At 36.3% G+C, this 13097-nt stretch overlaps 1 protein-coding gene across 1 annotated transcript in view; it reads left to right on the forward strand.

Annotated features, from left to right (window-relative positions):
• The window catches only part of LRPPRC (leucine rich pentatricopeptide repeat containing), a 97772-nt gene that overhangs the window by 9055 nt on the left and 75620 nt on the right, over nucleotides 1-13097 (forward strand). Inside the window, exons 2-11 of the mRNA XM_066378371.1 lie at nucleotides 2720-2919; nucleotides 4827-4949; nucleotides 8186-8307; nucleotides 8414-8472; nucleotides 9124-9210; nucleotides 10154-10280; nucleotides 10611-10755; nucleotides 11428-11573; nucleotides 12149-12254; nucleotides 12336-12443. Of these exons, the coding sequence (XP_066234468.1) occupies nucleotides 2720-2919; nucleotides 4827-4949; nucleotides 8186-8307; nucleotides 8414-8472; nucleotides 9124-9210; nucleotides 10154-10280; nucleotides 10611-10755; nucleotides 11428-11573; nucleotides 12149-12254; nucleotides 12336-12443 (1223 nt within the window). The remainder of the gene's footprint in view (nucleotides 1-2719; nucleotides 2920-4826; nucleotides 4950-8185; nucleotides 8308-8413; nucleotides 8473-9123; nucleotides 9211-10153; nucleotides 10281-10610; nucleotides 10756-11427; nucleotides 11574-12148; nucleotides 12255-12335; nucleotides 12444-13097) is intronic.

Raw genomic sequence — 13097 nt, forward strand, 5'->3', positions numbered from 1 at the left:
TAAGATAATTAGTTTTAGAATATTTAGAATGTTGTGTTGGTTTATTAACATCTCTGTCTTCTGCCTGAATTTTGTTTTGTGTTTGATGTTAACATTTTTAAAACTTCAGTTTAGCAAAGGTATTTATTTAGCCTGACCAGGCAGTGGTGCAGTGGATAGAGCGTCGAACTGGGATGCAGAGGACCGAGGTTGGAGACCCCAGGTCGCCAGCTTGAGCGTGGGCTCATCTGGTTTGAGCAAAATCCCACCAGCTTGAACCCAAGGTCGCTGGCTCCAGCAAGGGTTACTCGGTCTGCTGAAGGCCTGTAGTCAAGGCACAAATGAGAAAGCAATCAATGAACAACTAAGGTGTGGCAACGCGCAATGAAAAACTAATGATTGATGCTTCTCATTTCTCTCTGTTCCTGTCTGTCTGTCCCTGTCTATCCCTCTCTCTGACTCACTGTCTGTCTCTGTAAAAAAAAAAAAAAAAGGATATTTATTTATTTATTTTGCTCTTTCACAGTATTTCAGATCTGGGTTGGGTAAAAAACTTTGGCAAATATACCTCTATAATTTTGAAATCTTTATTAATCAGCTTTTGTTGCTGAACAGTGTTATTGCATACTCACTTGAACTTGACACATTATTCTGGGTGACTTAAAATAATGACATTTTGTGTTTGCTTGACTAACAAAGGCACAGTTTAGTAACAGCTAATCTAGTAGCCAGATAAATGGCTAGAGAAAACCTTTAAAAATAAGGAATAAACATATGTAGTAGTGTATCTTCTGTGGTTTGTAGGTAATAAGCTAGCATTTAATTAATTTTGCTCATTTAACAGACTTCAACTAAATATGATATTGTCTTACTGAGTTAGTACTCTGACTTTTTTCCATTTTATTTTCATTTCATTCTATTTATTTATTTAGGTCAAATCACTGATGGCTAGAGTGGTTGTGATTTGTCCCAAATCACAGTAGTAGCATTTCTAGTCTAGTACCAGTTATTGTCTCTGTGTTTTACATAACCTTTTTGTGAAACTACCGGTGTAGCTTTCTTTAATGTAACGTCGTATACTTAATCATCCAATTTGTGATTGGTTTTCCAAGTTAATGCCATAGGGTAGAAAATTAACAGTTTTATTATTAAACATTACTATAGAAATACTCATTTTAGTAATTGTGGTAAAATGTACAGATGATAGAACACATGTGCTTATAATCCGGAAGGCATTCTTGAACTAATAAGAGTATTTTTATATTATACTTAGTTAATATGTACTTTGTGTATATTATTTAGTTGTACTTACTGGCTGCTGTTGGAAAGTCTAACATTTTGGATTAAATATATAAGTCTCTGATTTTAGAAGCTTTGTGTTAATGATATTCAAATACAGAGAGTTTAAATTTAGTTCAAATATCTATGACAGTTTCCTTCACACATAGAATTATTTTAAGTTTGATATTTGCAAATTGAGTACAGGTTGTATTTCTACAGCATTGAATACTTCTGATTTCATGTTTTAGAGCATTTGGCTTGCATGTTAGACATGTACTATTAAAGTATTGAATAGTTTAAAGGTTGTTTGCTCTTTATAAACACACATGAACTTGTCTGACCTTAACTAACTTAAAAAACATTTTTCCATTTGATTTCTGAAAGTGATGTTTAACACCAGAAATCTAGTTTTATTTTTGATGGTTGCAGTTGTTAAAAAGTTTGAAAAGTGTACAACTAACATTTTGACAAATGGGAAGCAGATTTAAATTGAGAGGTGAAACAGTATCACTAGACAGATGGGAAATTCTTTTGTCTTGAAAGATCCTTTTAAAAATTGCATAATTACAACTTGGACATTGATTTTCTTTAAAATTTATAAGCTTACACCTTGAAAGATTTGAAGGTAGGTATAGAATTTTAGTTCCATTTTAGATCCCTTTTCTCATTTGTAGAGGTGAGAAGAGCACTATAGTATAAACTGCCTCATTTTCTTTCATTAAACCAGTTTGGGATAAGCTAGATTTTAAAAAAACACTTAAAACACACCATATTATTGTCTTAGTTTGAAATGATTCGGTGTGGAAGGTTATTAATACACTGTCAAATAATTATTCAAGAGATTTACTTTGCGTAGAGTTTTTATGTGTGCCAATGATTTTATTTAAAGCAAAAGTCAAAACTTTCTTTCCTACCAGTTTATACTTTGAGAAAAATGCTTTTATACTGTGAATTTATGTGTTTAGTAACTAATAAAAAAGCTTTGTATAAATTTTGCTTAAAAAGATGACCTGTGTGGGCCCTGGCCGGTTGGCTCAGTGGTAGAGCGTCGGCCTGGTGTGCAGGAGTCCCGGGTTCGATTTCCGGCCAGGGCACACAGGAGAAGTGCCCATCTGCTTCTCCACCCCTCTCCCTCTCCTTCCTCTCTGTCTCTCTCTTCCCCTCCCGCAGCCAAGGCTCCATTGGAGCAAAGTTGGCCTGGCGCTGAGGATGGCTCTATGGCCTCTGCCTCAGGTGCTAGAATGGCTCTGGTTGCAACAGAGCAATGCCCCAGATGGGCAGAGCATCGCACCCTGGTGGGCATGCCAGGTGGATCCCGGTCAGGTGCATGCGGGAGTCTGACTGACTGCCTCCCCGTTTCCAACTTCAGAAAAATACAAAAAAAAAAAAAAAAACCCCAAAAACGATGACCTGTGTGGATAGTAGTTGACTTCATTTGTTATTGTGTTTCATTTTATAGAGTGCTCCTGAGTCAAGCAAGGCAGTATGCCATTGCTGCTGAAAAAAAGAATGATCTTCAAGAGGAGCCCGCTTCTTCCCAAAGAAGGATTGCCAGTCAGTTTGATTGGGCTCTAATGAGACTAGATAATTCTGTCCGGAGAACTGGCCGTATCCCAAAGACTCTTCTACAAAAGGTCTTTGATAACGCCTGTCACTCAGGTATTTCAAACTTTTCTGTTCAGAAAGTTGGATAATTAATAAGTAGTTCTTTGGGGGGTAAGGTCTTTGATACTTTCAGTTTTGTTCGTTATTTCTAAAGATCATGATTTTATGTAATAACCGTGATCTTTCCGTCTTGCCAATGCATACGCGCAGAGTTTTGAGTTAAAGACATTCTGTCTTGGATGTATATTTCAGAATTAAGGAAAAATTGCCTTTTGCTTTCCACAGTGTATAAAGGGGATGTTGAGGGGAACATGGGGGTCAGGGAATGTATTCAGTGGGACACTTGAATCTATGTAAACACAATAAATTTAAATCAATAATAAAAAGTCATTTTGAGTAGTAAATATTTTTGGAAGGTATTAATTAGTTTTTCTTATTTTCCATTGTATAATGTTAGCTTTCCCTAAGATGATTACAAATGACAGATTCCCAGAAACACTGATAATAATTTCCCTTTTATTCTTTCCCTTTTCCTTTCACTTAATTATTAACATTTATTTGAGTCACTTATGCAACTTTGATAATTTGGTGGAATCTGTTAAGTCCTCTACTTCCCTGCCTTCTTACATGCACCCAAAAGCCCACATGCAAACACATAATTTTGTATGTACTGTAGTTTCAAAGCATTCACTGGTTTCTAAAGCCCATCCATTGGATTTAGCCATATTAAGTAGCTATAGGGCAGGGGTCCCCAAACTTTTTACACAGGGGGCCAGTTCACTGTTCCTCAGACCGTTGGAGGGCTGCCACATACAGTGCTCCTCTCACCACCAATGAAAGAGGTACCCCTTCCGGAAGTGTGGTGGGAGTCAGATAAATGGCCTTGGGGCCGCAGTTTGGGGACGCCTGCGCCTGACCAGGTGGTGGCACAGTGGATGGAGTATTGACCTGGGACGCTGAGGTCTCTGTCTTGACCATGGGCTCATCTGGCTTGAGCCCGAAGGTCACAGGCTTGAAGCCCAAGGTTGCAGGCTTGAGCAAGGGGTCACTGGCTCAGCTGGAGCCCTGCCGTCTCCCACCTTTCTCATATGTGCCCTCCCCCGCCCTGTTAAGGCACATATGAGAGCAGTGGTGAATAACTCAAGTGCCACAACTACGAGGTCATTTTTCTCATCTCTCCCCCTTTCTGTCTTTCTCTAGCCAAAAAATAAAGCTATAGAGTCTAATGATGAGGGACACTGAACAAGTGCCAGTTATAGTTAATGTGAATTTAAATAATGTTTTTCATTTTCTCTCTGATTTTTTTCAGTTGTACAGCTATCACCACGATTAATTTTAGAACATTTCTATCACTCCACAAAAGAAACCTCCATATCCCCATCAGCCCCCAAACTCTCCCATCCCTTCCAGCCCTAGGCAACGACTAGTGTACTTTCTGTCCTTATAGATGTTTATTCTGAATACTGTGTAAAATGGAATACAGTTAGTAGTTTACTTATTTAAAGTCAGCTTTCAGACATTTTGATAAAGGACATAGATAAAAGGAGAAGGAAGTTTATATTGTTTTGTAACTGTTTATAAACTTAAAATTGATATTCATGAGTTTTAATTGTATTGCTTTGTGTTATTTCATAAGATACTGAGAAGCTTAGCCTTTGAATTGCAGTAAGCACTGCCTGTAAGTTAGATTCTTTGTATTTTTGTATTCTTGAGTCTTGCAGATTACATAGATTTATAACCTTAGCTGCCTTAAGAAAGGAGACTATTTTTAAAAAACTTAGAAATTTTAGTAATGTTGTAAACTGTACTTGTGGGTTAGGATAGGATTTTTCCAGGTTATGGGTAGTCTCATAAGGGAGGCAAGAGATTTTTGAATATTTACAGATTTCAGTTTAAAATTGGATATTTATCTCTATGGTATTGATCCTATGTTAAGTGTACCCATTAATCATTTTTCATAGGTTGCCCAGGTGGTAATCATGCCTTGCTTCTGCTGCGCAGCTGTGGTTCTCTCTTGCCTGAACTGAAGCTCTCAGAGAGGACAGAATTGGCTCATAGTATATGGGATAAACTTCAGCAGTTGGGTACGATTATTAGAATATGTTATGTGTATAAAAGGTGTTAGATATTTTTTTCCTTTAGTTAAAGAATTTCTTTACATAAATGCTATAATTTAATAAAAAATTATTATTTTTTATTATTAATTTTAGAGAGAGAGACAGAAACATCAATCTGTTCCTGTATGTGCCCTGACTGGGGATCAAACCCTCAACCTTTGCATGTCTGGATAACACTCTAAACAACTGAGCTGTTTGGCCAGGGTGCTATAATTTAATTTTATGGAAGGATACTTGATTCATAATTTTTTTAAATACAATTTATTTGGTGAATTATAGCGACACCTAGGGGAATTAAAAATAAGATAAGTTTTCATAGCAAGTATTACTTATATGGTAAGCTAAAAAGCAAAGGAACAAACGAAAAAGGCCTTTGGTCTATCATAGTTATAAATGCACATACTATTTTACTAAGCAGTTCCCATTTGTTAGAATTCAGATGCAGGTATACTCAATCGCTTCTTGTCCTTTGGGCTAAGATCAAGTGTAAATGCAGATATACTCAAATTTGCAGGATTTTGTAGCTTGTTTGTAATAGTAAGAAATTGGGACACATTTTAATGTCCCTCACTAGGGTATTGGTTAAATAAATTATGGGGTGTTCATAATAAAATGGAATACTGTGCAAATGTTAAAAAATTGGCCCTGGCTGGTTGGCTCAGCGGTAGAGCTTAGGCCCAGTATGTGGAAGTCCCGGGTTCGATTCCCATCCGGAGCACCCAGGAGAAGTGCCCATCTGCTTCTCCACCATTCCCCCTTTCCTTTCCATTTTTTCCCCTCCTGTAGCTAAGATTCCATTGGAGGAAAATTGGCTTAGGTGCTGAGGATGGCTCCATGGCCTCCACCTCAGGTGCTAGAATGGCTCTGGTTGTAAGGGAGCAACACCCCAGATGGGGAGAGCATTACCCTCTAGTGGGCTTGCCAGGTGGATCCTGGTTGGGCACATGTGGGAGTCTGTCTCTCTGCCTCCCTGCTTCTTCAGAAAAATACAAAAAAAAAAATTGAAGTTCTTCATATACTAATGTGGGGTATTCTTCAAAATATAAATAAAAATTAAGGTGCAGAACAGTGTGTCAGTATGCTACCATTTTGAAGAAAAATGTTTATGTTTATGTGCATATAATATTAAAATATTTTGGGAAGATTGCCCTGGCTGGTTTGCTCAGTGGTAGAGTGTCAGCCTGGCATGTGGAAGTCCCGGGTTCGATTCCTGGTCAGGGCACACAGGAGAAGCACCCATTTGTTTCTCCACCCTTCCCCCTTCCCCTCGTTTCCCTCTCTCTTCTTTCCCCTCATGCAGCCATGGCGTATTAGAGGGAGTTGGCCCCAGGCACTGAGGATGGCTCCATGCCTCCACCTCAGTTGCTAAAAAATGGCTCTGGTTGCAAAGGAGCAAGGGCCCCAGATGGGCAGAGCATCACCCCCTAGTGGGCATGCCGGGTGAATCTTGGTCGGGGTGCATGCGGGAGTCTGTCTCTGCCTCCCCTCCTCTCACTAAAAAAATAAAAAGAAAAAGAAAAACATATTTCTGGAAGAATGATAAACACTCAGGACAGTTTTTACTCCATACCTTTTTATACTTTTTCAGTTTTGAATTGTGAACATAGTACCTATTCAAAAAATACAGTAGCGTAAAAGACCATTTGATAAACTCCAGTGTTTATCCTTGATTTGAAACCATTTTAAAGAATAGATGGATGCTTCTTTAATATGTTAAAATCTAAAGCCAACAAATAATAATTAACCATGTAAAATGGCAATGAGATTAAAAGTGAAACAATATTAGAAATTAGGTAATTTGCTTGTTTACCTGTATAATTTCAAAAATATCAATTTACAGTAAAATAGTTGTACATATTAAATGGTCAAGAATCCATAACTTTTCCCATTATTCTAAATGGATAAAAGTATTCAAATATAGCCACAAATATATAAAATATATAGGAAATCATTTGAGAAATGTGCAGCAATTATATAAAAAAAACTAGAATAAAGACAGAACCTCACCTTAAGAGCTTTGAATTTGTCTAGAAGTAATTTTGGTGACAAGTTCATTTTTTAAAAGTGTTTATAAAAATAGAGATGAGATAAATGTATTTCAGAATGGAAAGGGGTTTCATCATGTTGCATAATTATATTGCAGATGTTGAATTGCACCTGGTTCTCTCCAAGACCCTATATAAAGAATTATGGTGGTTTAAGAGATGGGCTCTCAAGCCCACCTACGTTCAAATTTATGGGCACTTACTAGCCATGTGGCCTTGAACAAGTAAAAGTCAGTTTTCTTCATCTGTAGGATGGGGATGATAATAGTGCTCACCTCAGAGCTGTTTTGAGGAGCCGAGCCTCTATGCAGAGCACTTAGCACAGTGCCTGAGACATAGTGAGCACTTTATGTGTCTACTACGATAAACAAATGTTAATTTAGTAGACCAGGTCTCTGCTTTGAACCTCAAACTGATAGCAGATACTGACCACAGGCCTGTGTGGCCACAGGCGGGCAAATAAAGGTATGAAATTTAATTCATGAAATTTAAGTAAAACCTGTTAGCACTAGGTTGATGTGATGACCATGATGTCATGAGTGGGTATAGTAAGACTGAGAGGTAAACTTAATTGATGTGGTCTTAGGAAGGATGGGTGCAGAAACAAAACAAAGGGCATTGGAATACAGGTAGTAATTAACAATAGTAGCAGAGTAGAAATGGAGTTCAGTGACTGGGAATGGAGTGGAAGGGGAACCTTCAGAGTCTTTGAGTAGCCTGCTTAGTAAATAAGCAAAATTGCCAGCAGAGTCCTACCTGTATAAAACAGCTAATGTCACAATCTGCCCATCCCAGTGTGTCTGTAATGTCGCAAGGACTGCTTTATGTAGAAAAATCAGTCACTTTAAATACAGGGGTACTGTCGGCAGTTTCTAACAGGAAGGGAATACTATGCTTTATAAATAAGAGACTTCTCAATATCTGAATAGGCAGTTACTTGTAACTAGCAATTCGGTAATTACTGTCTTACATGTTGAGCTTGCTCTGTCTCTTTTCTGACAGGATTTCTACAGGTGGGTCCAAGTTTAGGGTGAAATACTGAAGTGTTCGTTTTCCTCTTTTTGTTTATTAAATTTAAGTACTGTACACCTTTTAGTTGTGAAAAAGAATATGATTTTAAGTGCTTTTCTAAAAATTTGATTTAAATTTTATTTTTAGGTACTGTGTATGATGTGAGCCACTATAATGCTTTACTTAAAGTCTACCTTCAGAATGAACATAAATTTTCCCCAACTGACTTCTTGGCAAAAATGGAGGAAGCACGCATTCAACCAAATCGAGTAGGTAGTTGCTACTATATATAAATGTTTGTTGGTCACATTCACTCTTCTTTTTTTACCCAGAAATATTATTTAAAAAATATTAACTGGCCCATTTTGTTGACAGGTAACATACCAAAGGTTGATTGCTGCTTATTGTAATGTAGGAGATATTGAAGGTGCCAGGTATGGAACTCCATAAACCTATGTATAAGGAAACAAATGTGTAAGTCTTGTAAACCTAGAATATATTCACTCTTTCTTTGAGTTTCTTCTTTATAAGGGATATTTATTTTTGAAGTATTTTAATCTAGCATATTTGGTAATAAGACTTACATACAATATAAAATTGTGTAAGAGGTGAAAGATAAGTAAAAATTGCTATTTTAATTAGAAGTTTGATTTATTGAAGCAGAGATTTAAAATTATTGAGGTGTAAAGCTGGCTTTACTTTATTTAGATTGTTATTTCCTGAAAGAAATGTTATTAGCCATTTAAACTATTCATTTATAAAACCATATTTATCTCACTGATTCATAAAAAGTGACATTTGTCTGCTTGTGTAAAAATTTTCACTACTTTTGGATAGAAGGTTTAGGAAATAAGGCGTAAATTAAAATATACAACCTTATTTTTAATTCAATAAATCTTATTAAACTTTATGCTTTTTAAAAGTTAGTAGTATAGAAGAAAATCAGATTTAAAAATTACCATTTATAACAAGACGATGTCAAGACTGTTGATAACTTCAAGGAATGGGGTTTTGTGTGTTTGTGTTGTAGAAAGTGTTTTCGATGTATAATTCCAAGGAGTATTTTCATTTCTTTTCTATTGCAGCAAGATTCTTGGATTTATGAAAACTAAAGATCTTCCAGTCACAGAGGCAGTATTCAGTGCCCTTGTTACAGGGCACGCAAGAGCTGGGTAATGTACAATCTAAGGCTTTATTCTCAAGCAAGGTTTAAATAATAGAAAAGTATTGCAGAAAATTCTTAACCCATGTTTACCCCTCAAAAAAATCTTCAGTGTATGAAGGTAGAACATGTGAAGGTAGAATAAGGTTTAAAAAATACCTTATTCTTTTTCTTTTAATGAGGGAGAGACAGACAGGATCAGACAGGTAGGAAGGTAGAGAGATGAGAAGCATCAACTCATAGTTGTGGCACCTTAGTTCATTGATTGCTTTCTCATATGTGCCTTGACCCGGGGTCTCTAGCTGAGCCAGCGACCTTTGGGCTCATGTCTATGATCCCACGCTTAAGACGGCTACTCTGCACTCAAGCTCGTGACCCTGCGCTCAAGCCAGATGAGCCCATGCTCAAGCTGGTGACCTTGGGGTTTTGAACCTGGGTCCTTAGCGTCCCAGGCCAACCCTATCTACTGTGCCACTGTCTGGTCAGGCAAAAATTACTTTATTTAGTTTCATAAAACTTTTATTTGAAAATGTTCAGTTTCAATAATTGGGCCTTTGTAAAGTTTAACTGATCTGCTAGTATCCTGAAAAAGATTTTTTGTTTTGAAGAACAATTTACTAAATGTTATTCTTCTCTAACAAGGTAAATTTGAGTCAGAACACACTTAGCAAAAGAATGCACACTACTTAATGTCTATGTAATTATTATACAATTTGGATTCTCTTTTGGAAAAGTTACCTGTAAAAATTTGAGATGTTGATGATGTTTATTATTTCAGAAATCTATAACCAGTTTAATATATATTTTCATTTTCTGATGTTAGCATGTTTTTCAATGGTACTTAAGAATTTTTAATTTTATTAAGCATAGGTACTGCATTTTAGATTGAATGATAATATTACATCTGACAGTATTGTAGTAACCTGTTTTGTTTTCTTTGCATTAACTTGCAGAGATATGGAGAATGCAGAGAATATTCTCACAGTGATGAAAGAGGCTGGAATTGAGCCTGGTCCAGACACATATCTAGCCTTATTGAATGCCTATGCTGAGAAGGGTGACATTGACCATGTTAAACAGGTATTACTTATATTGTGTAAATAAATATACTTTAAAATCTTTTGTATAAACTTATTTTACATTTTGCATGAAACAGAAGAACATAGTTCTTACTTGTTTTTAAAGATTAAAGATATCTCTTGTAGAAGATACTACTGATAGGAGAATTTTTATAGTTTGGTACCTTGCTGTTAATGTAACAATGTTGAAATAGGACATCTCTGTTTCATAAAATCTTAAACCTTTAGGAAATAAGTGTTTCTAATTATAAAAAATCTTGGTATTTTAATAGATTTAACTTAAAAATACTGGTTTCTAACTTGTTCTTCTAACTTCTGCAACTGTCTATAGACTCTGGAGAAGGTGGAGAAGTCTGATCTTTACCTTATGGACCGTGATTTATTGCAAATTATCTTTAGCTTCAGTAAAGCAGGCTATTCTCAATATGTCTCAGAAATTTTGGACAAAATTACATATGAAAGAAGATATATTCCAGGTAGTTTTAAAAATTTTACTTTCATGATTTTTCTAATCTGAATTACTATTTTTACATGATGAAAAGGCATTCTCTAACAATAGGGTGTTGTGGTAGATAAACATAGGGTTTTTGTTTTTTTTAGTGAGAAAGGTTCAGACAGGGACAGACAGGAAGGGAGAGAGATGAGAAGCATCAATTCTTCGTTGCAGCACCTTAGTTCATTAATTGCTTTCTCATATGTGCCTTGACTGGGAGGTTTGGGGGCTGCAGCTGAGCCAGTGACCCCTTGCTCAAGCCAGCAACCTTGGTCTCAGCCAGCGGCCATGGGATCATGTATATTATTCCATGCTCAAGCCAGCGACCCCGCACTCAAGCTGGTGAGCCTGCACTCAAGCCAGTGACCTCACAGTTTGGAACCTGGGTCCTTTGCATCCCTGGCTGATGCTCTGTCCACTGCCTCACTGCCTGGTCAGGTGAACATAGGACTCTTTTTAAGTCAGCTTAGTAAACTAAAAAATTTGAGTTAATGAATATATGGGAATGTTTTGATTTGGAAACACTTCATTTTTATTTAGGATATTATAAAGGATATATATTTTTGGTGATTGAGTTCATAAATTTGCATTTCATATTTGTTTCAATGTAAAAATATTCAATTTGGTAACAAAAACATCTTGGTTTTCTTTCTAGATGCAATGAACCTTATTTTGCTTTTAGTCACTGACAAATTGGAAGATACAGCATTGCAGGTTTTATTAGCATGTCCTATATCAAAGGAAGATGGTCTGAATGACTTCGGCAGTTTCTTTTTACGGCACTGTGTGACTATGAATATGGTATTCTGTCCATTTTTACATTGTAGACAGTGTAATACAGGGGTAGGGAACCTATGGCTCGCGAGCCAGATGTGGCTCTTTTGATGGCTGCATCTGGCTCGCAGACAAATCTTTAATAAAAAAAAATTTAAAAATATAAAACATTCTCATGTATTACAATCCATTCATTTCCTACCGCTCATGTTCATGGTTGTGGGTAGCTGGAGCCAATCACAGCTGTCCTCCGGGACAACACCAAATTTTTATTGGATAATGAGTAACGTACACAGGTCGTTGTATGGCTCTCACGGAATTACATTTTAAAATATGTGGCATTCATGGCTCTCTTGGCCAGAAAGGTTCCCGACCCCTGGTGTAATAGGTAGTGAAATAAGATTTTTTTAAAGTATAAGAGCCTATTGTGAGATTAGATCAATTATAAATATTATGAAAGCTTTGTTTTTGTGTTGTAAGATATTGGATAGAAAGAGATTGAGAGATACAAATATTTTCACCCAGAAGTGTTGGAAAATTTGCAGAAGATCAAAGGGTAGGATATTTGTAGATCTTGCTGATATGTCCTTTTTCCTTCTCAGCCTGCAGAGAAGCTGAAAGACTACTGTAAGAAGTTAAAGGAAGCCCAGATGCACTCATCTCCTTTGCAGTTCACACTCCAGTGTGCTTTAGTAGCCAATAAAACTGGTACTGTATTCTTAAAATTAAAACCAACATAAATAAGTATTTCTGAGGTAGCTTTGTAATAGTTCATGGTATCTCTTTCAGATTTGTCAATAGCGCTAATGAAGGCTCTGAAAGAAGAAGGTTTTCCTATCAGAACCCATTATTTCTGGCCATTGCTCATTGGACATCAGAAGGAGAAAAATGTTCAAGGTTAGGTTTTGCCTTTTACAGATTTGTAATGGTTCAGAGAGCTGGTGTAACAGTTTCTACACACATTTAATTCAGTTTTTTGAGAAAGCATGCTTGCTTCTGAGTATCAGATCTTCTGAGAAAATTAAGTTGATTTAAACTATAGTAAACTATTACATAAGTATTTTAAAAATTAAATGTAGCCCTGGCCAGATAGCTCAGCTGGTCACAGCTTCATCCTAATATGCAAAGGTTGTGGGTTCAGTCCCTGGTCAGGACACATACAGGTGCAGATTGTTATCTCTCCTTCTTTCTTTCTCTTTCTCTCCCTCTGTCCCTCCCTTCCCTCAACCCCTTCTTCTCTCTCTAAAATCAATAAATATAAAAAATAACCAAATGTTTCTCTCATCTTTATTATATTAATTTTATTTCTTAATTCATCTCTGATTTTGATATTTAAACTGTGACTATAGTTTTAAATAGTTCATTATTCTTACGTTTTTCTAAAACTCTTTAGTTCTTGATTTTACATACAGCGTTTGAAATTAGTTTGCCTAACCTTACTAAAGATAAAGTTATATGTAATCAGGCCATTTTCTTTGTGGACCAGTCTGTTTTCTTCTTAACTGAGTTGAGTTGCAATAATAGGAAAGATAGAAAAACTTTTATTACTCA

This window comes from Saccopteryx leptura, chromosome 3 (assembly GCF_036850995.1).
Source record: "Saccopteryx leptura isolate mSacLep1 chromosome 3, mSacLep1_pri_phased_curated, whole genome shotgun sequence".
Taxonomy (NCBI): Eukaryota; Metazoa; Chordata; class Mammalia; order Chiroptera; family Emballonuridae; genus Saccopteryx; species Saccopteryx leptura.